Source organism: Rhinatrema bivittatum, chromosome 1 (assembly GCF_901001135.1).
Source record: "Rhinatrema bivittatum chromosome 1, aRhiBiv1.1, whole genome shotgun sequence".
Lineage (NCBI taxonomy): Eukaryota > Metazoa > Chordata > Amphibia > Gymnophiona > Rhinatrematidae > Rhinatrema > Rhinatrema bivittatum.
In genome coordinates this window covers 221948133-221970176 of record NC_042615.1, presented here as the reverse complement: position 1 = coordinate 221970176, position 22044 = coordinate 221948133, and the positions used below count along the sequence as shown (strand labels likewise).

General features: G+C 42.9%; 1 protein-coding gene across 1 annotated transcript in view; it reads left to right on the top strand.

Moving 5' to 3' along the window:
* The window catches only part of HTT (huntingtin), a 797032-nt gene that overhangs the window by 659352 nt on the left and 115636 nt on the right, over positions 1-22044 (top strand). The window contains exon 56 of the mRNA XM_029606726.1: positions 4347-4486. Coding sequence (XP_029462586.1) covers positions 4347-4486 — 140 coding nt within the window. The remainder of the gene's footprint in view (positions 1-4346; positions 4487-22044) is intronic.

Here is a 22044-nt window from a genome sequence, read left to right as displayed (position 1 = left end):
ACAATCTCTATGCAGTTTCAAAAACATCATAGGTTGCATGGACCTCGTGTTTTCTGCAGTCTAGACCCTTGTGCACCAGCGACATGAGGTTGTCTTGCTGCTGTTGAGGCAGCTACTCATCCACTTCTTGAACCTGCTTCCAGATGTCCCGCAAGTACTGTCTCATGTAGAGCTGGTAGGCAGCGATGCAAGCAATAAGCATGGTGCCTTCGAACACCTTCCTCCCAAGAGTGTCCATCACTGTATGGTCCTTCCCCGGGGCACCGAAGAATGAGTTTGAGAGTGCTTGGCCCTTTTTGAGAGCAGATTCGATCACCACTGACTGGTGAAGCAGCTGACGCTTATTGAGTCCGGCAGCCTTCTAGACGAGGTGGACCCTGTCTGCCGCCTTGTTAATGGGAGGCACTGTGAGGGGGTGTTCCCATATCCTCAGCAGCAACTCCTTAAGGATCTCGTGTACCGGGACCACCATGATCTCCTTAGGAGGCTCCACAAACAGGAGGATCTCAAGCATTTTGTACCCGGAATCCTTCTCTGTCAAAAGTTGAAATGGGAAGGCCTTCGCCTCACAATCCCTGCGAAGGTCAAGGTCATAAGCAGGGACTTCCTTCATTCATCTGGAGGAGAAGGTCTGACGGGAGACCATCAGAGTCCTCGGAGGAGGACTCAGTCAGATCATCCCCCTAGGGGTCAAAGGGACCCTCTTCCTCACTATTTTGTATATGGGATGGGGCTTTAGGTGGTTGACTTTTGTATAGAGGTGCAGGCACCGGTAGAATTAGATGAGGGGCTACAGGCCTCGGCATCTCTGCTGGCCTCTGTGGAGCTTCCTCCTCTAAGAAAATGGCAGCAATCACCATATTGGTAGGGGAGGCCTTGGTGCCCTGGGAACTATGTCTGTAACATCCCGATGAGCACATTGAGCTTCTCCAGAAGTGGTACAAGGACGGGCGGCACCAGGTCTGGTGCAGTTGGTACCCCAGAACTGAGACCCTGCAGCGCCCGCTCTACTGTCAGCTGGACTTGGCGCTTCAGCTCCTCCTCAAAAGTTGCTGATGCCAACACCAATTGGAAAGGAAGGAGGGTTAGTCAGATCTTCTTCGGACCCGTGAGGGGGATCGATGACTAGTACCTGGACCAATGGAGCCAGTCACAGACCCCCAGCACCAAAACAGGATGGGCTGTCCTCACAGGGTTGATTCGGGGGCATCATGGTAAAAACCAGTGCATCCCCTTGCCTTGGCACAGTGCATCAACGGGGACTGGTGCCGATGCTTCATAGGCTTCCCTCAATGCTCAGCCTGGTTTTTCCCTGGTACTGAGGTCGAAGATGACAAATCCAGCGTCCTCGGCCCAGAGGAAATTGACAATGATCGGTCTCCAGCACCCATATCCGCCAGCAGCATCGGAACCAGCAGTTCAACCAAGGTTGATGGTGTAGTGGTCATCAGTGCAGCTCCAAGGTCCCTCAGTGCCGATGCCAATGGCTCAGACTTCTTTGACCCTAAAAGCTGATCCATCTTGTTGAGTCACAGCCAGTGTCCCTTTGTGGTCATCTGTGCGCATATGCAGCAACCCCGAACATCATGTGATGCCCCCAGGCAGAGGATACATACCTCATGAGGATCAGGGATAGGCCATGGTCCTTAGGCATTGGAGGCATCGGTGAAAACTGGATGTGGCCATGACTGGGTGAAACAAAAGGTCCACAAATTCGAAAGCGATGGTGAGCATCTATAGCCGGCAGGCACCAAGGCATCGACACCATGGGAGGAAATCAACTGTGAAAGAAAACTTACCCGAAGCACCAAAATCCCTGACTAAGAAACACTAAGGGAAGGCACCGAGAGAGACCAGACGATGGACTTGAAGGGAAAAAACCAAAAACGCGAAGAGCAAAATCGTTTTCCACAAGGCTAAAGAGAGCCAAAGTGACCTCAATCACTCAGCAAGGCTTACAGTTCCGCAGAAAAGAAGAGACTGAAGAGGGACCCCTCATGGACGCCTGGTATATAGCATGCTGGGCATGCTCAGTGTGCATGGTCATCTGATGATGACACTCCATGTGGGAGGACTACCATCCTGCTTGTCCTCAGAAGAATGTGTAATGCGTGGTTGGTTGTAGCTTTTGGTTTTCCAAGGAATGGAGTTGTGTAGGTGGTTCCCCAATTTCAGGCCCCACAGCCAGTTCCAGAGGGGTTAGGATTTTGCCCTACTTACCAGTGCCTTCACAAACCCAGAAGAGGGACTGTTCTGTGTGAAAAGAAGAGGAGAAATTTTGTCTTTTGAGAGTTGTTTTTGTTCTACTCCCAGCTCAGGAGGGACTTTATCCCCCTGCCTGAGGGGATTGGCATAGGCTGCTAATTTGCCCTGCATTCAGTTAAAGTGAGGATTGTAGTTGCCAGAAATAAGGATGGTTTTTGAAGAAGTCTTTTTCTTTATTCTTGAATGAGAGGAAGCCTTATTACCAACTTCCTATCCACTTTTTGGAGGAGAGGATTTTCCTACTTTCCCATTATCAAGAAGGGACATTAACTCAGAGAAAGAGAAAAAGACCAAGGCACTTGGTGTTTCTTTACACCTATATTGAGATTTTTATTTTTTTTATTTCATCTTTTATCAAGTTTTTGTGAATTACAGTAAACTTTTTATTTCATTACCACTTCAACCTTCTTGCTTGCTCTTTCTGAATTGGAGATCCAGCCTACTGAGACAGACTGGAGAGAATATGTATTGATCCCCACCCATTGTTGGCTTAGGGCCCCGGAGGCTTGACCTCCTCTCCACTGGAGGCACCGCAGCACCCCAGTGGCTAACAATGTAGTGAATGGAGAGAAGAGTTAGAGATCTGGGACTCTGTGACCCCTTTTATTCTGGCACTAAACCAAAGAAGGGGTTACATGCAAAATACATATGAACTTCAGCCTTAGTTTTTAAAGTGGTCTTCCATATGCAAGACATTTTTGAAAATTAGCAAGACTACACATACCTTAGAGTGGCATAGTAGAACACATCCACACCTCCTGCAGAGCAGGTGCAAACATTCTTGCAAAAATGTATGCACATATGTCATATAAAGCCACAGCACCGCCCCTAATTCCCATGCAGAGAAACTTTGTGGCCACTTGGAGGGTCCTGCCAAGCACTGCACAAATCCGCTTGCACCTGCGCATGTGCTTCTACACTGGCAACCTCCCACCCACCAACTGGGTTTCTGCTTGCCTCTGGGCAAGTTTCTCACCCGCAAGCTATCCCTGGTGGTTTCTAGGGACACTGAGATCCCTCACAACCAAGGGTCACACAGTTCCTAGAAATACATCCACAGGCCAAATGTACACAATACCGAGGTAATTAGTCAGTCCATCACAGGCAGAGCTAACAAACTAATAAGTTTATTAAAAAAAAGTAGGAACAGTGAATGGATAAAAGTTTTAAACTGCAAACAAGCAGGTAAAACAATGAGGATTAAACAATACAAACTAGCTAAACACTTTTCACTATGTAAGTTGTGCCTGGGGAGGTCAGGAAAAGGCTGTCCACAGGAGCTGAACAGGGTTTCAGAGCAGAGATCTGCTCCCTCTGCACTCCCAGCCAAGATTGGAGAGCTCCAGAACCCTCAGGGCAAATTCTGTGTCCAGGGCCAGTCAGGGTACACAGTATTAACAGTTAGCTTTCTGGCCAATGGCACTGGAGAGTGTTCCAGTGTTATGTGCATTCAGGGCTGCTGGGATGTGTATGCTGATAAAGCCACCTTCAGTCAAGACAACATCCAAAAAGCCTCTGCTTGAAGTCCAGTGCAGAGGTCAAACTCCACTTTCAGGCCAGCACACAGGAAATAAGCTCTTTGGGGAAAAGTGTCACAGAGCAGAACAATAAACTAGAAAGCAAGCAAAACCCCTGTTCTGCCATTACATATATTTGAAAATCGAAAGTACGAACATTCAAAATTTTCCCACCTCACCTCCACCCCTGGAATGCCTCTTTGCATAAAATTATGCACAGGATTGTTTCCATGAAATATTTATAGGCCTACAAACACCAAAAACACAATTTACACACACACACTTTTGAAATGTACTCCAGTAATGGATATGAGCAGAGCATAAAAACATGTGACACACAAGGCAAACGAAAATTGGTAATTTATCTTTCCCTCAGTTAAAAAAAGAAATCATATTTCTTTGAACCATCAAGTATTTACTTTTGTAGTGTTAAATCTTGAAAATCATTCTTTAATATCTGTTTAAGATAGCTGCAGAATTATAAAAGGCGGAAAGGTAAATCAGGATTTTGTATATTTGATAAAGTTGAATTTACAAGAATATTGATTTCTGCTGGACTTTTAGGTTTGGAAGGAAGCTGAGTGTTGTCAGAGGAATCGTGGAACAAGAAATTCAAGAAATGGTTTCAAAAAGAGACTGTATTGCAACTCACCATTTATATCAAGCTTGGGATCCTGTTCCTTCTCTCTCTGCTGCTACTACAGGTACTCGGAATGCACTAACCACTTACAATGGAGTAATTGGCAATGATGTAAAAAATAAAAAAAAGTTATCAGTGCTTCTCAGCCTGTGGATCACAAGAGCAAGCCTCTATTAGGAACATTAAAAGTGAAGCAGAGGAAAATCAAACTGCAATTTAGTGTAAATTCTAGATGTGGTAGTATCTGAAAATAAGAGCACATCAGATATAGAGCATTCATAGATGGTAACTTTCAAACTGGCACATGGACGCTCTTTGGCATGTGTTCATCAGCGCATACCCAGATACACAACTATTTTATAATGCGCATATATGCACGAATGTTATAAACTAGCTTGACTGTGCACACGTGCGCCCAATTTTAAGTGGGCATGCAAATCCCGCTTCTACTGCATAAGTCGGGGATTTTCAGAGGGGCACGCACCCATTGCCAGTTTCACCAGTTCGCTCAGCTAACACGTAAGTCCTTCAAACCCCCATTGTTTAATAGCCTTCACTCCCCCCAGTTACCCCAGACCCTTACAATTATATTATCTGTTATGGTTAGTTTAAATATATTTATTTATTTATTTTTTAACTTACACCTCCTCTATAGTGGAAGCAAATGTAAGTGCCACAGGTCCTGGGCGCGTGTCCAGGTGCATAAGTATGCTCACGTCTCTTGGCCACATCCTGAAATGCCCACGTCCCACCCCTTTTTGAAAACTTTTCATATGTGCACGCAGCAGGAGATATGCGCGTATCTGAACGGATTTTAAAATTCAGTTGGCACACACCAGTTGTATGCCGGGCTTTTAAAATTCACCTTAAAGTGTAGAATTGTGGGGAAAAATCTGTTAAATGTTATTTTGAAAAGATTTGATTGTGTGTGGGCCCCAGATTTTATAATAGCTTTTCTGTAAATCTGGTGATTTTTATCAGTGCTAAATAGGGAGGTGCATTTATGTGTCCATTCGTTTGATATGTTTCGCCGCTAAGCACCTATCTAACAAATTGAGGCTAGGCGCACAAAACAAATGGTGTGCATTTACATCTATGTGCACCCACAGAGGTGTGCACATTCATTTTGTGCATCCATTCTTTAGATACATGCTTAGCTATGAAAGAAATCAAATAAATGGATGCACAAATGCATATCCCTAGTGCTAAGTAGATAATAAATGACACTAAGGTCATTGTCCAAGCGGATTGCACGCAATAAGGGATGTTTCGCACATGAAAAGTCCCTTATTGTGTGCGATACCAAGATGGGGGCGGAGTCGGGGTGGTGTCGGCACCAGGGCTGACGCCGCAAAGACTTCACCGACAGCGAAAGGTACGCTTGTTTATCGCTGTCGGTTTCGCGCCGAATAACTACACCTTTTATGGTGTCTCGACGCCGGCAGCGATCACAGGGCCGCCCCCCGTTACCGCGGGATTCACTATGCCTTGCGGCATTAGTAAATCCAGCCCTAAGTCACAGCTTTATTTCTTTCTTCAAATAAAAATAACTGCAACTAAACTTGCTCATTGACAATGTTATTTTTCCTTACGTTTTCACTAATATTTCATTATTATGTATATAGGCATAAATACTTTTAACTAATTCTGTATTGTTCATATAGGTTACATACTCATATGGACTGGGTGCAGAGTCGCATTTTTTTGGGCTAGAAAGAAGGCTGGAAAATAAAACTATTTCCTATTCAAAGATGGAGCAGAGACTGATTTGGAGTCTAAACAGAGGGAAATGCGTGATAATGTGTATATGAAGAAGCATTTGGGGCTGAGACTGCTCTAAACTGCAGAATACATTAGCTATTTAGTTGTGAATAAGTTGAAGGAAAAGCCAGCAATCAACTTAGGTCTATATCATTATATTAGAAAGTGAACTGGGCAGATTAGATGAGTCTTTATGGTTCTTATCTGCCATCTTTTTCTATGTTTCTCTGCTTCATCACTTAGGGGTAGATTTTAAAAGCCCTGTGGGCGTAAATCCTGCAGGATTTAGGCGCAGGGCACTCGCGCACTTATTTTGCATAGGCCGCTGGCGCGTGCAAAGCCCCAGGATGTGCGTAAGTCCCGGGGCTTCGTAAAAGGGGCAGGAGGGGGCGTGTCCGGGGGCGTGTCGGCAGGCTGGGCGTGTGTCTGGGGGCATGTCTGGTGTCAGGGGGCGGGCTGGGGTGGGTCCGGGGGCGTGGTGATGGTTTGGGGGCGGGCCGGGAGGGCGGTCCTGAGTCCCCCGGCACTGCGGCCTGTGCCGGGGGATGCCAAGGCGGCGCACGCAAGTTACGCCTGCCTCAGGCAGGCGTAACTTGCTCAACAAAGGTAGGGGGGGTTTTAGGTAGGGTTGGGGGGTGGGTTAGATAGGGGAAGGTGGGGGGACGTGGAAGGACCGTTCCCTCCGAGCGGCCTTGGAGGGAACGGATGCAGGCTGCGTGGCTCGGTGCACGCAGGCTGCCGATTTTGCACAGCCTTGCACACGCCAACCCCGGATTTTATAAGATACGCGTGGCTAGGCGTGTATCTTATAAAATCCGGCATACTTTTGTTTGCACCAGTTGCGCGAACAAAAGTACACGCGTGTGTACTTTTTTAAGATCTACCTCAGCCTGAATGTGCATGTCACTTTGGTGACATCTGTCCATTGTGGAAAAATGTGGGGAAACCAGATTGAATGTGTTTAAGCCATGTTTTGACAAGAATCCAAAAACAGTTGGTCACACTTCTGTCTTCAAACAGCATCATTTGCATATTCTTTGAAAAATGTATTTATCCCAGCTCCATATAAATCAATGAGGAAAACCCCAGCATTGCCCCACACAATAAAACTAAGATAAATCCAACAGCCAAAGTTTAAAACAAAACATAATATCAACAAGGCCATAATCTTCATGAAAGAACCATCTATTGATAACATAAAAATAAATATGATCCAATATTGTGAAGGCCAGAAGAAAAAGAGAAAAGTTTCATCAACTCCTTGGAAAATAACATATAGAGGAGAAAAGCAAATGTTTGCAGAGCTGTCACTGGTACATGAATAGCTCAAAGGATTGATGCCAAAAAAATGAGTTCAGAGATGAAGCTGAAACATGTTGTATTAATAGATGGTCTTAAATTCATATACTCCAATAATAAATTGAAAATAGAATCTCAAAAGTTGTGAAGACTTGAAGAAAACGGAAATGAGAAATATCAAAATAAAATATTTAGAGAGAACACCAATTCTAACAGGAACTGGGAAAAATAACATTAGTATGGTTAAAATATGCCCAACAATAACCAAAACTGAAAAGTTCTGGGGAAATTTATATAAGCAACCCGTAGAATACAACAGAAGCAGAATGGCTACCCAGTATACAGAAGCATATGGAAAAGCAATACTTTTAGAAACTGTGGAATGGCCTGTAGTAATAACAAAAGACCTGAAACCAGGTTAAAAAGAGAGCCCCCAGTTGAAAAAGCCCCGGCCCTGATAAACTGTCCAATGTTTGGCTCAAATATTTACAAACTTTTCCCTTCTTTAAAGTTATATGGATGCAGTCAGAAACTTAATATTGTGATGAGAGACCATCATATATAAAACCGATCAATACTTGCTTTCATTTCATCAGACTTATATCAGTAAGTCTCATTATAATCATAGGTCTCTGAATTTCTGTAACTTTTCTAAATGCAATAAAACAGTATTTATCTCACTGTTGTGAATTTTTTCCTCATTTAGTAGTGCAAAATCTTTAATGTGACAACATGCTTCAAGATAAATTAGTGATGCTGAAAAATATGCTGACACAGCATCTGTGTTTTGAACTTCCATCTCTCTCAGGGGCATCAGCTACTCACTGGAAGATGACCTAATCAAAGAGCAAATTTTTAAATGCACACATTAGCTCAATAGCCAATTATAGTTATTTATTATATCCCACATAATCTATGTATTCTAAACTTCATTCCAAAGAACATAACATAAGACACGCCATACTGGGTCAGACCAAGGGTCCATCAAGCACAGCATCCTGTTGCCAACAGTGGCCAATCCAAGTCAAAGTACCTGTCAAGTACCCAAACATTAAATGGATCCCAAGCTACTATTCCTTATTGATTAAAAGCAGTTTTTTGACTTCTCCTCCAGGAACTTATCCTAACCTTTTTTAAACTCAGTGCTTTTTTTCAATAATTTTTTAATAATAATTTAATAATTTTTAAATAATTTCTTCATTCAAACCATGGAGTGCTAATATATTTAAAATAAAATTCAGAATTATTCCTGCCAATTTAAAACAGATTCTCTATCCCCACCTCTCCACTGGAGTGGGATAAACTCTAAAACAGCCCACTTCAATTCACAGAATAGATGGGAAGTTGAAATATAAGGAGATAACAATTGGAGCTTGAATTTTATTGATATTCAAACAACTCCAGTGTTCGTTCAATCTCATTTGTATTTTTTTTAGTCCTTCCTGTATAGATATTGCATGGGTACAATATAGCATATATTACAAAGGAGAATTGATAATTAGTAAAATGTTTGTGATATGGTTTATATAATGAACCAGTACATGTCCAGCTATCTATATTTTGCTCTCATAAATCACAATGGCCACATGTAAAATATCTCGCAGAGTTACTTTGATCCTCAGCCTCCGATTAAAAAAAAAAAAAAAATTTACAATATTTTCTTTGATATTCCATGCTTGTAAATAAGCAACATTTGGATGTTCTTGAACATTAAATGTAACAAGATCACATGCCAATGCTTATATAATATCTGTGATAGCTCTACTGCTTTAACTGAATATTGAAAAATACATGCTGTTTTAAATTGACTAGGTTTTGATCAGTATTGTAGCAAACTATCCCAATCAGCAAATCTTAATCTTTTATAGGCCGCTCTTAACATTCATCTGTTTCATGAATTGAAGTGCATGGTTTTTGGAGTATTTCCCACCCCCTTAACGTGGGATATAATAAATGACTATGATCAGCATCAAGTTGGTGCATGCATTTAAAAACACTTTCTTTGCACAGGTCAACTTCTGTGAGCAATTGATGTCCAAATCCTGGAAGCAATGGAAGTTTGAAACACGAGTGCCATATCAGGATATTTTTGTGTATCACTGAGAGAATTTATCTTGAAGACTATTATTTATTTATTTAATCGACTTATACCCATACAATATAAAACTCTTGGCAGCTAATAGATCAGACATACATAAAATCACAACAAAATGTGATATAACACACAATCATACATCAAATTAAGAAATGATAAATCTGGCCAGTATGTACCTAGATATAATTAAACAGCTACTAAACCAAATGGAGTTAGTAATAAACATTGAAAAAACAGAATTCCTGCACCTCGAGCAAAAAAATACAAACCCAATTCAAAAACCAATAGCAATAAAAAATAATCAAACCGTGGAAGTAGCGGTGAAAGTGCACAATCTAGGTATAATAATAGACCCTGAATTAAACTTGCAACAACACATTCACTAAAAATAAAAGAAGGTTACATGAAATTAATGGTTCTCAGAAAGTTGAAACCCTTACTAATCAAGGCAAATTTCCGAACAGTTTTACAGGCAATGGTATTTGCAAGCACTGATTACTGTAACACCCTGTTACTAGGTTTTCCTCAAGCGACCATTAGACCACTCCAAATACTGCAAAATTCAGCAGCTAGAATATTGACAGGAAAAAAGAAAAGAGATCATATTACAGGAATACTTGCTGAACTTCACTGGCTACCTATTGAACAAAGAATACAATATATGAAAAAGCGGAGTGGCTAAACACAGCACTCCGTGTACATGTGCCTCACAGAAATCTAAGATCAGCTAATAAGGTGCTATTAACTGTTCCATCCGTTAAATCAGCATGACGTCACACAAGTAAGAGAGCGAGCGCTGTCACTGGCAGGACCCGTACTGTGGAACTCAATGCCACTTGAAATTAGACTGCAGAGAAGCTTTAAACTTTTCAAAGTAAGTCTAAAGACTTGGCTTTTTAAACAAGCCTTCTTTAAGCAGAACGAAGAGAACAAATAAGCACATAAGTAAGCACCAAGCAATCAGTTCTTTTGTTTATGAAAATTTTCTCTCTCCTTTTTCCTATTACATATTAGAATATTAAATTATTTAGGTACCGTAAAGAAGATTTTTTCAACCACAATATAAACAAACTCAACTCATAGCTTTTATATTTAAAACATGTTACCGTTCCCTAATGGCACACACATAATATGTTATCTATACCAACCAACTTTTAACCTTATTTGTGCCTTTTTGTAAACCATTGTGATGGTGAATTAACTTAACGACGGTATAGAAAAGATTTTAAATAAATAAATAAATATATCACAATGCAAACAAAATCATACACCTAAAACGTACAAAAACGTATTCCTCTTGTTCTTAATAGATACATCTCAACATCACAATACCACAGGTCCCTTTGTATAATGCGTACACAATAAGATACTACATTACTTGTATGCTTGTCTAAACAAGCGTGATTTTAGCTGCTTTCTAAATATCACCAGTTCTGCTTCGTTCTTAATTTCTTTTGACAATACATTCCACAGTATAGGTCCTATTACCTTAAACAAGCGTTGTCTGGATTATGATGATAATCCTTGCTAGAAGGCACTACCAATACATTTTTATGCAAGGAGTGCAATATATTAGATTGCCGATAACTTGTTGTTAATGCAAAGGAACACTTTGACAACAACCCATTCAGTGCCTTATAAATTATCAGCACATTAAATTCAATTCACCACTGGATTGGTAAAGAATGTAAATGCTTCAAGACTTGATGACACATGATCTCTAATTGAGATCTCCCTAATCAAGTGGGCTGTGGTGTTCTGGATTAACTGCAATGATATTACTGTTGTCTTTGGTAAACCTAATAATAAAACATTACAGTAGTCCAATGGAGTCAGCACTACAACCTGTACTACTGTTTGCAAATCAGCAGGCTCAAGAAAAGATTTCAATTTCGAAGAATATGCAGCTTCCAAAATTAGTTTTTTACAATACTCTGAGTGTGAGCATGTAATGACAACGAGGAGTTGAAAATAACCACCCAGATTCAATCCATACCCACAATAGGTACAGCTGTATCTTGAAATAATAAGCTATTGTGGTCATCCATCACTGATCCCTGAGAAGGTGGTATAATTTCTGTTTTCTTTAGATTCAACTTCAAATTTCACTTCAGAAGCCAGTCCTGAATTGTAGAAAGGTACTCAAAGATCATGCCTAGTGCTTTCTGAACTGTACTGGACATCATCTGCATAGACTTTATACTCCCCACCAAGTCCAGCCAATACATTGCACAATGGAGAAATATCTATATAAAAAGAATGGCTGACATTGCCGATCCCTCAGGTACACCACATTGAAAGGGGTGTAGAACAGATTTTCAGGATCCTCCACCACCTGCTGAAACTAATTCTGTAAAAATAAGAGAACAATTCAAAGACCTTAGAAGTAAATCCTAAATTGGCAAGGTGATCCAATAAAACCTTATGACTTAGATTATCAAAGGCTGAAGAAATATCCAGCAAAACCAGAAAGAATTTCATACCTCCAAAGATTTAGTTTTATGCCAGCGCCTCTTTGCTCGTCTCAGCACACACTTACCTTCTCTGATCTCATTGGAAAATCATGGCGCACAAGATCTCCACCCTGCCTGCACATATCTTAAAGGAGCAACAGCATTAAGAGCGGTATTCTAAAGTATCGACCTAACAAGTTACAGGAGCCACAGAATGGAGATGTGGAATCCAAACCTCACGCAAACATTCTGCCTCAGCTTGTGGTCGCATTTGTCTCAAGTGTATATATCCCCCAAAGAGGACAAGCTAATAAAATGTTACTACTGAAACTAATTAAAAATTGGTCTAATCATGGAACATCCATACACCTATATGAGAAATAATTTAAATATGGCCAATTCTCCTGCAGGAAAGCCAGATCCAAAGTACGTCCCTGTTTGTGTGTCAGAGACTTCAAAACTTGCCTCCATGCAAAAGTACCCATTGTAGCCAGAAAATCCTCCACATAAGATGTTACAGGGTCCCTATCTATGTAAAGGTTAAAATCCCCTAAAAACATACAATTCTTCATATCTAACTTAGCATCCAGTAACATCTGAAGAAACAACGAATAATGTATAGTTAAAACTCGAGCAAGCTGATGCAATATAGTGTGCTTAGTCGAGCACACTGGTGAACCCATGGTAAAATGCTTGTCCACAACCCCTTGTGCTGTAAGGGGATCAGCACATCCAAAACACACATCCAACCCCCCCCCCCCCCCCCCCCCGGCAAAGCAAATAGCACTTTATCACATGTAAATTCATGTTGATGAGGCTATTACCTCTTCTCCCCCAGTGCAAAAAAAAGTGCACCTAACATGTACATTTTTACCCTTAGAAATTAACGCCTGCTCAAAGCAGCCCAAAAGGTGTACAGAAAAACAGAAAATACTGCTTTTCTGTACTTCCTCCAGCTTAATATCATGGCGATATTAAGTCAGAGGAACAGAAAAGGAGCTTAAGAACATGGCTCTTCAAAAATGCATACAACCTAACCTAACTCAATTAGAAGAAAGGAGTCTCTAAATTAACACTTAATGAACTAAATAATACATTCTCACATAAGTCCCACTCAGATACACTCAATGTAATGTGAAGAATGATTATTTATGCATCCTCTACATCATGAACTATGTCTTTTACTCCCCATGTCATCTACTATTCCTCTTTCAGGAATTGACCTGAGTTTTGAATGTATTGAATTGACCCATGAATGTATAGACCCATATTATGAATGTCTCTTCAAACTATCTAATAGAAATGATCTATGAATGTCTCTTGTGAACTGTTAGGAATGACGGTATATAACATGCATAAATAAATAAAAACGAGAACGTTTAAAAACTTTTTTTTTTTTAAAGTGCCGGCGGTCAAGTTAGGAAAAGGGTCGCTCTGTTTTCCTAACCCGCTGACAACCACCTCTCCTGGGCGCCCACTGCCAAGCAGGTGCTAGGAGCGCCTCCTTTTTACCGCAGCAGCAGCTGGTTTAAATAATAAATTTGGGTGCCCTGGAAAAGTCGATTTGGTGCGTGTTAGGAGAGCAGGCACTCAATCAGGAGCACCCGTTTTCCCCGTGCTGATATTGCATCAGCCTGCAAGTGGGTTATACTACACTCACACCCCAGCCCTTTGTGGACTTTAAGAATAACTTTAAGAACTTCCCCAGCAATGCCCCATGATAATTATCACATTAAAGATTTTGTACTGCCAAATGAGGAGGAAATATTCATAATCGTGAAATAAATACTGTTTTATTACATTTAGAAAAATTATAGAAATTCATCAGAGACCTATGATTATAACAAGACTTACCATTATAAGACTAGCAAACTGAAAGCCAGTATTGATTGATTTTTATATATGCTGCTCTTTCATCTCCAAATATTAAGTTTTTGACTCCATCCATATAACTTTAAAGAAGAAGTTTATAGGTAGGATTTTTTTGTTAGTATTTGTGATATACTGATATAGATTGTGTTATTTATTAGTTTATCTCAAATATTGAACATTTCTTGATCATGACCTGGCAAACTGCAAAAATCTATTGACGAGATAGCAAGAACTACCACCACAAAAGCTAATAACAGAAAGAAAGACTGCTTTGAAACGGAGACATAAGTAACATCCCCAAAACTTACCAATCAATAACGTATCTTCCTACAATCTACAAGCTGTTCACCGCAGCACATACAGAGTATACAATCACATAAATGTTAATAACATCATGGTGACAGAAGAGCAACAAATGAGTATATGGAACCAAAGACCAGCTGATATTGAATAAATCCAAAATAGCCAGCTATAAGCAAAGTCAAAACCTCAGTATAGCATGGATTAACTATAGAAAAATATTTGATGGTATCCCATACTTTTGGATAGAAAATTACTTTGAAATGTACACAATGAACACCAGCTTGATCAAGTACATGACGTTTACCATGAAAATGTGGCACACTGCACTCCATCTGAATTATGAAGCTGGACAATATCAGAAGGCCTGTATATAGAATAGCATAACAAAGTGGCACTGGATACTGTGTACATACTGTAACATCACTGTGTGAGAAGAGCACTGGGATCACAACCCTGAAAGAACTGTAGAAACCTAAGAAATTGTAGTCACCTAGGATTTTCTTGTTCCATCCAATAAAAAGCTTGATGCAAGAAAACTGGACATTGTGGTAAAGGAGAAAAACATAGCATTACTAGCAAGTGTCAGTACCAACTGACTATTCTATACAATATATGGAGAGAGAGAGAGAGATGATTCTCGAGTACCAAAAAATGCAATCGGAGGCCAAGAAAATGTTCAGAAATATACAGGAATATCCCAACCGTATTGGGCGCCACTGGCTTGAATAAGAGGACCTTCCAGGTATACCTTGATATATTGCCTATTTCCCTGTACGTACCAGGATCAGTCCAGGACACCTGGGTTGTGACTCCGCACCAGTAGATGGAGACAGACTAAAACTTGTGGGCGGAGCATATATGCCCCTGTGCCAGTCACAGCCCCTCAGTCTTACTCTGTCTCCAGTAGGTGGTGCAGGTCAGGTCACAGCTCCTTCCTGCCCTGGTTCTGGTACTCTGTCAGGGTCGGTTCTTTTCTTTTTCTTGGTTTTAGGCCAGTTTAGTGTTTTTCAATTGGGATTTTGATTTTGCTAAATTGTTCCTGAGGTCCCGTCCGCCCTGTCTCCCAGGGGGGTTGTGAGGTCCTGAGGGGACTACCCCCCCCTGGTTGAGGCCGCTGCTAGGGTCGAGGACCCGGCTTTCCCAGTAGCAGCGTCAGGGGTGACACCGGGGAGCCCGGTTCACTTACCCCTGCTGGACTAGGGCTCCAGGACCGTGGACAGCGACAAGCGTTGTTTTGTAAAAAAAAAAAAAAAAAATGTTTTACTTTTGTTTTCGGTCTCTCTGGCTTCAGCTCTCTGCTGCTTTGCGTCGCCGCTCCGTGGGGTCTCCGGGGGGGGGCGCATTGGGCGCCACTGGCTTGAATAAGAGGACCTTCCAGGTATACCTTGATATATTGCCTATATATTAGGAAGCTCTTTTTGACTCAATGCAAGTATTGAGGCAAGCACTAACAGTAGATTTGAGAAACTGAGATTGTATCCCACATATTCTGCTTATGAGTAGGGACCTTCATTTTCATGGGGGTTGTTATTATTATTTCCAGGAATTTATCAGGGCTGCTTATGCAAGAACAAAAATGGGAGAAAATCAGTGGCAAAAATTATTCATCATTTTTCTGGGAGAATATCAGAATTTATTTTGGTGGACAGAAGCCTACTTGAGTCCCATTCCCTCCCAGCCAGCTTATATAACCTCCCCTCAAATGATTCTTCAAGTGATCTTGATCCCTTTTTCTAGCATTCTCCTTCCATTCTTTCATTGCCTCCCTTCTTTACAAATATCTCTTTCCCCTTGTCTCCTCAAGAATCGCCTTCTCTCAAACCCTCCTCTCTCTCTCTCTCGAAGAATCCCCTCCCTCCCTCCCTCCCAAACATTATTCATTTTTACGGCTGTGGTAACTCCAGGCTCCTCCCTCCATTTTTGGCAGCATGCTCATGTTCCCATGCTCTGCAATGCAACCATGCACTGCACTTCTGAGTCTGTGCAGAGCCAGAGAAACAAGGAGTTTGCTAGGTAGGTCTTTTGATGAAGAGCAGCTGCATGTATGTGTTTGGCTGAGCGACTGTGGAACTGTACTTTAGTGATGCTTCAGTTCCAGCTCTCTTCTGGCAGTAACTAGCAACCTAATCCTTCTCTCAATGGTAGCCATGCTCTTCTACAGGAGCCGAGAGGAGCCACACAGGCTCAGTTCCGACCTCATCTCCATGCACCAGGGAAGTCAATGCATGGAGATAATGTTACACTGAACAACTTGTGGGGATCCTCTTGGCCCCTGTAGGAAAGCACAGCTGCTGTCAGGAGAAAATTTGAGGCATATTTTGGCTGCTTTGGGGAAGGGGAGATCAGGACTTGAGTACAGCAGGCTTTTCTGCCTGCACTGGCTTCTGGAAACTGCTGAAACGCATCTTCAGCTCTTCAAGTCACACAAAATTAGGGTGAAAATCAGTTTAAACCAGTTTTCATCTTGTGAGAGAGTGCACCAGAAGAACCCTCAGAACACCTTAAAGGACAGGTCCCTATTGTCTGTCCCGATCCACCTTAAGGCAAGGCATTCTGGGTACAGAGTAGCTCCTCTGAGGAGGAATATAACTTAGGCTCAGTGGAGAGCAGAGGCCCTGAGAGAAGAGAAGGCGGCAGCTCCTGCAAAGGTAACTTACCTATTGCTATATGTTTGAGAAAAAGTGCTGAGGTAAGCATCTTTCAGCTAACTCCAAATTTCAGAGTTAACTGGATGATTTAGCTGGCTAAGTCTGATCGAGTCAAAAAGCTCTCCTAAAATTAGCTGGCTGGCTAATTAAGAGAGCTAGCTATATTCAGTAGTGTGACTGCACTGTTGAATATGACTCCAAAGTTAGCCGGATATGTTATCCAGCTAATTTTTCTATCCCGACTGTTTCTGAATATAGACCTCATAGTTTGTACAAGAGACAGCTGGAGTCCAGATTGAAATATGTCCTCCAGCCAGCCACTGCTCATGCTGTACCACATACCATTGGAAAAATCCAGGAATTTATAGGTGAAAATCAGTTTAAACAGAAAATGAAGGGCCCTACATATGAGTGACATTCACACCTATCATAGCGTGCACAAAAAACAAAGCCTTTGGAGACAGTATCCCATAAATTGCACGCTCATCATAGTCTGTCAATAAAACCAAATTGAAAATGCTTTTGCAAGCTGCAGACATAAGGAACTGCTGGTATACAAGGCCAATATATCCAAATGGGAAAAAGATTGCTTGCTTTTATCTATACAATATTCTATATTGTTTAATTCACAGCTACTTCCTATGATGAGACTGCTTTCCAAGATACTAGCCATTTTTTCTTTACCAGCACCATGCAAGTTGCCCAGCACCTCTGCTTTGCTGTTATGGCCTCACAATCCCACAACCCCTTTTCACACAGGCCAGCAAGGCTAGGGAATTGGCCACTGGAGCTGTATCTGTTCACACAAGGCCTCCATCACTACATCGCCTACCTTACATCCTTGGCAGTCATACAATAATAGAGGAAACTCTTGCCTTCATACATCCACTCCTGCAAGCATCCTGCTCCTTTCAATGTGGCCACCATATATACTGCCTGCCACCACTGCTCTGATCAACCATACATGTCAGTATTCATGGAGTTAAGTATACCATGTACAAATAAAAGGATGCATCTGGAGGCAAAAGAGTGACACTTAATTACTTTCTCTCCTTGCCCCTTCACTAAAGCCTGCTGCTTGCAATTATTAAAGTGACCTGTTATAATGGATGTCAATTTGAAGTCTGAGTGTACCTTCATACGATGCTGTGAGAGATTCAGCTATCATGTCTGTGAGCCTACAAAGAGGCTTCAAAAATCATTAGGTACCTCAGTGATGAAAACTCTTTAAATGTCCACTGTCCACTTCCAAGTTATTGCATTGATGATAGCACAAATAATGCCACTGTTGTCACTTATCTTTTAGTTCTGTGGTCAGCTATCATCAATGCAATAACTTGGAAGTGGACAGTGGACATTTAAAGAGTTTTCATCACTGAGGTACCTAATGATTTTTGAAGCCTCTTTGTAGGCTCACAGACACAATAGCTGAATCTCTCACAGCATCGTATGAAGGTACACTCAGACTTCAAATTGACATCCATATAACAGGTCACATATTGCTTAGATTTGGTTACATGTTATATTGTCCAGGGTCGCTATAACTAACGTGCAATTATTAAAGAGCATAGGATGCCATTCAGATATGCCTAAGAAACACAAACAGACCTAGGTCCTTTAAATGCTATTAAAGGGCAACCTTGATGATAATGTAGGACATAGTATAAAAATGCAGTCATCATTATGCTCATATTCATTGTCTGACAGAGGGGCTGATGCAATAAAGTGTGCCCAGCTTAGTGCTCTGGTTTCAAGTGGTTGGATGCACATTTTGGAAGTGCTAGGCTAGCGCTGGATGCAGTAAGGAGATAGTGCATCCAAAACACATGCCCTAACAAATGCAAACCTGATAGAGCCCTTCAGATGTTAATTGCATGTAGATGAGGATATTAGCTATTACCCGCAATGCAGTAAAGCGCTGGGTGCCCAACTCACTTTTTAATGTGGCAAATTTAACTCCCGCCTCTGATATGGAATAGTCAGCTTGCAGTCAAGGGCTCATGAAAAACATTAAAAAATTGTTTTTCACAGGACAAGCAGGATGGTAGTCCTCACATATGGGTGACATCACAGGATGGAGCCCAATCATGGAAAACTTCTGTCAAAGTTTCCAGAACTTTGACTGGCCCCTACTGGCATGCCCAGCATGGCACTAAACCTGCAGCCAGCAGGGGTCCCCCTTCAGTCTTCTTTTTTCTGCGCAGCAGTAGCCTCGTGGTAAAGGAGCTTTGCAGAGATTCCTGACAGGAATTTTCCTCACGAAATTACTAAAAGCTAATTTGCCTCACAGGGGTCCCTCCTCTAACTTTTTTCAGACTGCGGTACTCCAGTAAGTTTTTACCCGTTTTCTGTCAATTACTGTCGAGTTTGGCCCTCGCGGCCTACTGGCCATCGACTGTACCGCGGCTCAATTTTTGCCATGGTGTCGGGGTTCCGTTGGTGCCCGGACTGTACCCGCCCCATGTCTATCACAGACCCCCATAAAGTCTGTGTAATGTGTCTAGGATGCGAGCATGATGTCTTGACCTGCACCAAATGTGCCCTAATGACACCAAAAGGTCGCAAGGCCAGAATGGAGAAGATGGAACTTCTCTTCCGTGCTCAAACCCCGACTCCGACCATTGCATCAACATCGTCAGAACCGGTACCGTCGACTTCGCGCCAGCATCGACAACCGGCCGGTGACCGCCTGGCATCAACGACTTCTCAGCCATCGACACCCTCTACTCCCCCTCAGGACTGAGGGGATCGCAGGGACAAACATCGCCATCGACACCGTAAGACTCGGACCATCGAGGGAGCGAAATCCTCAACCTCGCCATCGTCCAAGCCACTGTCGAAGAAACCCCGTCCAGAAATGGCACCGAGCGTTTCTGCGACCAGGTCACCGATGCAACCCTCAACCGACAGGGGATCGGGAGCTGTGACTCCGCCTTTAATGGTGGTCCCTCTGGCTATGCCTCTGCCTCCCTCTTCTCTTCCGGACCCGGGGCTGCTTGCTCCAGGTCTCCGAGAAGAACTGGATCGAATGGTTCAGGAGGCCATTGATAAGGCAATGCAATGAATTCAGGTTCCTCCAATATCGATTGCGGAACCGATCATCGACCCGATTCCAGCAGCATTGGCACCGCTGCTTTCCAGGATGGAAGCGCTCATGGCCGCTTTTCCACCGATGGTTCCCGGGTCTCCGATGGCTCCGGTGCCCTCCCCACTTACAGTATCATCGGGAGGAGAAACACCGTTCTGCATCCCTCTATCGGGAGTTCTGCCTCAGCCATTGATGCCGATACGTCCCTCACCATCAATCCAATCATCGGTGCCGTTATGTCCATCGACGCCACCGAGCCATCCATTGATGCCCTCGATGCCTGCATCGGTGCCTCCGATAATTCCTCCGATTCCTTCAGAGTCTAGACCAGGACCTTCAGATATTCCACCACCCTGTCCCCCTCTAATTCCTAGAGGGACAGGTGCTGATCCCTATGACACCTGGACCGATGATTCCTCTCCAGACACCGATGATTTACCTTAATCACCTTCACCCACTGAAAGTTGGAAATGTTCTCCTCCAGAGGACCTTTCCTTTATAAATTTTGTGAAGGAAATGTCTGAATTGGTTCCCTTCCAATTACAGACTGAACAGGATGATAGGCACCAGATAATGGAGTTGCTCCACATCAAGCCTTCACTACATCCTCCAGCCCCTTCTTGGGACCTTAATCTGGTTTTGGGTCGGCTCATGAAGCCACCATTCAAGCCTCTTCACTCTTGTGAACTTAGATATCTCACATGGAAAGTGATTTTCCTTTTGGCTATCACTTCAGCTCACGGAGTTAGTGAATTGCATGCCCTAGTTACCTATCTGCCTTACACTAAACTTCTGCAGGACCGGGCGGTACTCCGCACTCACCCTAAATTCGAGCCTCTCCAGTCCTGCGAACTTCGCTATCTCACATGGAAAGTGATTTTCCTTTTGGCAGTCACTTCGGCTCGCAGAGTTAGTGAGTTACAGGCCCTAGTTACCTATCCACCTTACACTAAACTTCTGCAGGACTGGGCAGTACTGCGCACTCACCCTAAGTTCTTACCTAAGGTAGTTTCGGAGTTTCATCTCAATCAATCTATCATACTACCTATCTTTTTTCCCAGGCCCCATTCCAATCCAGGAGAGCAGGCTCTGCATACCCTTGACTGTAAACGGGCTCTAGCATTCTACCTAGACCGTACAGCTGCCCACAGAAAGAGCACCCAATTATTTGTCTCTTTCCATCCTATCAAATTGGGGCAGCCTTTGGGTAAGCAGACTCTCTCCTCCTGGTTAGCGGACTGCATATCCTTTTGCTATCAGCAAGCAGGCATTCCACTTCAAGACCATGTTAAGGCACACTCTGTGAGGGCCATGTCGACTTCAGTAGCACACCTATGATTGGTGCCGCTTCCTGACATTTGCAGGGCTGCCACCTGGAGTTCTCTCCATACCTTTACAGCCCACTATTGCTTGGACAAAGCCAGAAGACAAGATTCCATCTTCGGCCAGTCTATCTTGCACAACGTGTTTACAACGTGACGTACCAACACCTTTCCGCCTGCCTGGTGGGGGTTCAGGATGCCCTCTACCAAATTCCACCCCAGTTGTTGTGCCTGTTACACGTCTTTGGGTACATTTGGTGCATGTTTGGACATCCTCAGGTCGGTACTTACCCATATGTGAGGACTACCATCCTGCTTGTCCTGTGAGAAACAAATGTTGCTTACCTGTAACAGGTGTTTTCACAGGACAGCAGGATGTTAGTCCTCACAAAACCCGCCCGCCACCCCGCGGTGTTGGGTTCGTTTTCTTATTTTATTGTTCGGCACTACCTGTAGCTTTGTAACAAGACTGAAGGGGGACCCCTGCTGGCTGCAGGGTTAGTGCCATGCTGGGCATGCCCAGTAAGGGCCAGGCAAAGTTCTGGAAACTTTGACAGAAAGTATTCCGTGATTGGGCTCCATCCTGTGATGTCACCCGTATGTGAGGACTAACATCCTGCTGTCCTGTGAGAACACCTGTTACAGGTAAGTAACATTTGCTTTCTTCTTTTTCCTCTGACTATCCAGAGCATGCAGCAGCCTCTCTAAAAGCCCCGTGTCCTGCAGAGCAGGCATGCCACACATGGTTTCATGCATGCTTTCATTCCCCAAGGTTTTCTCT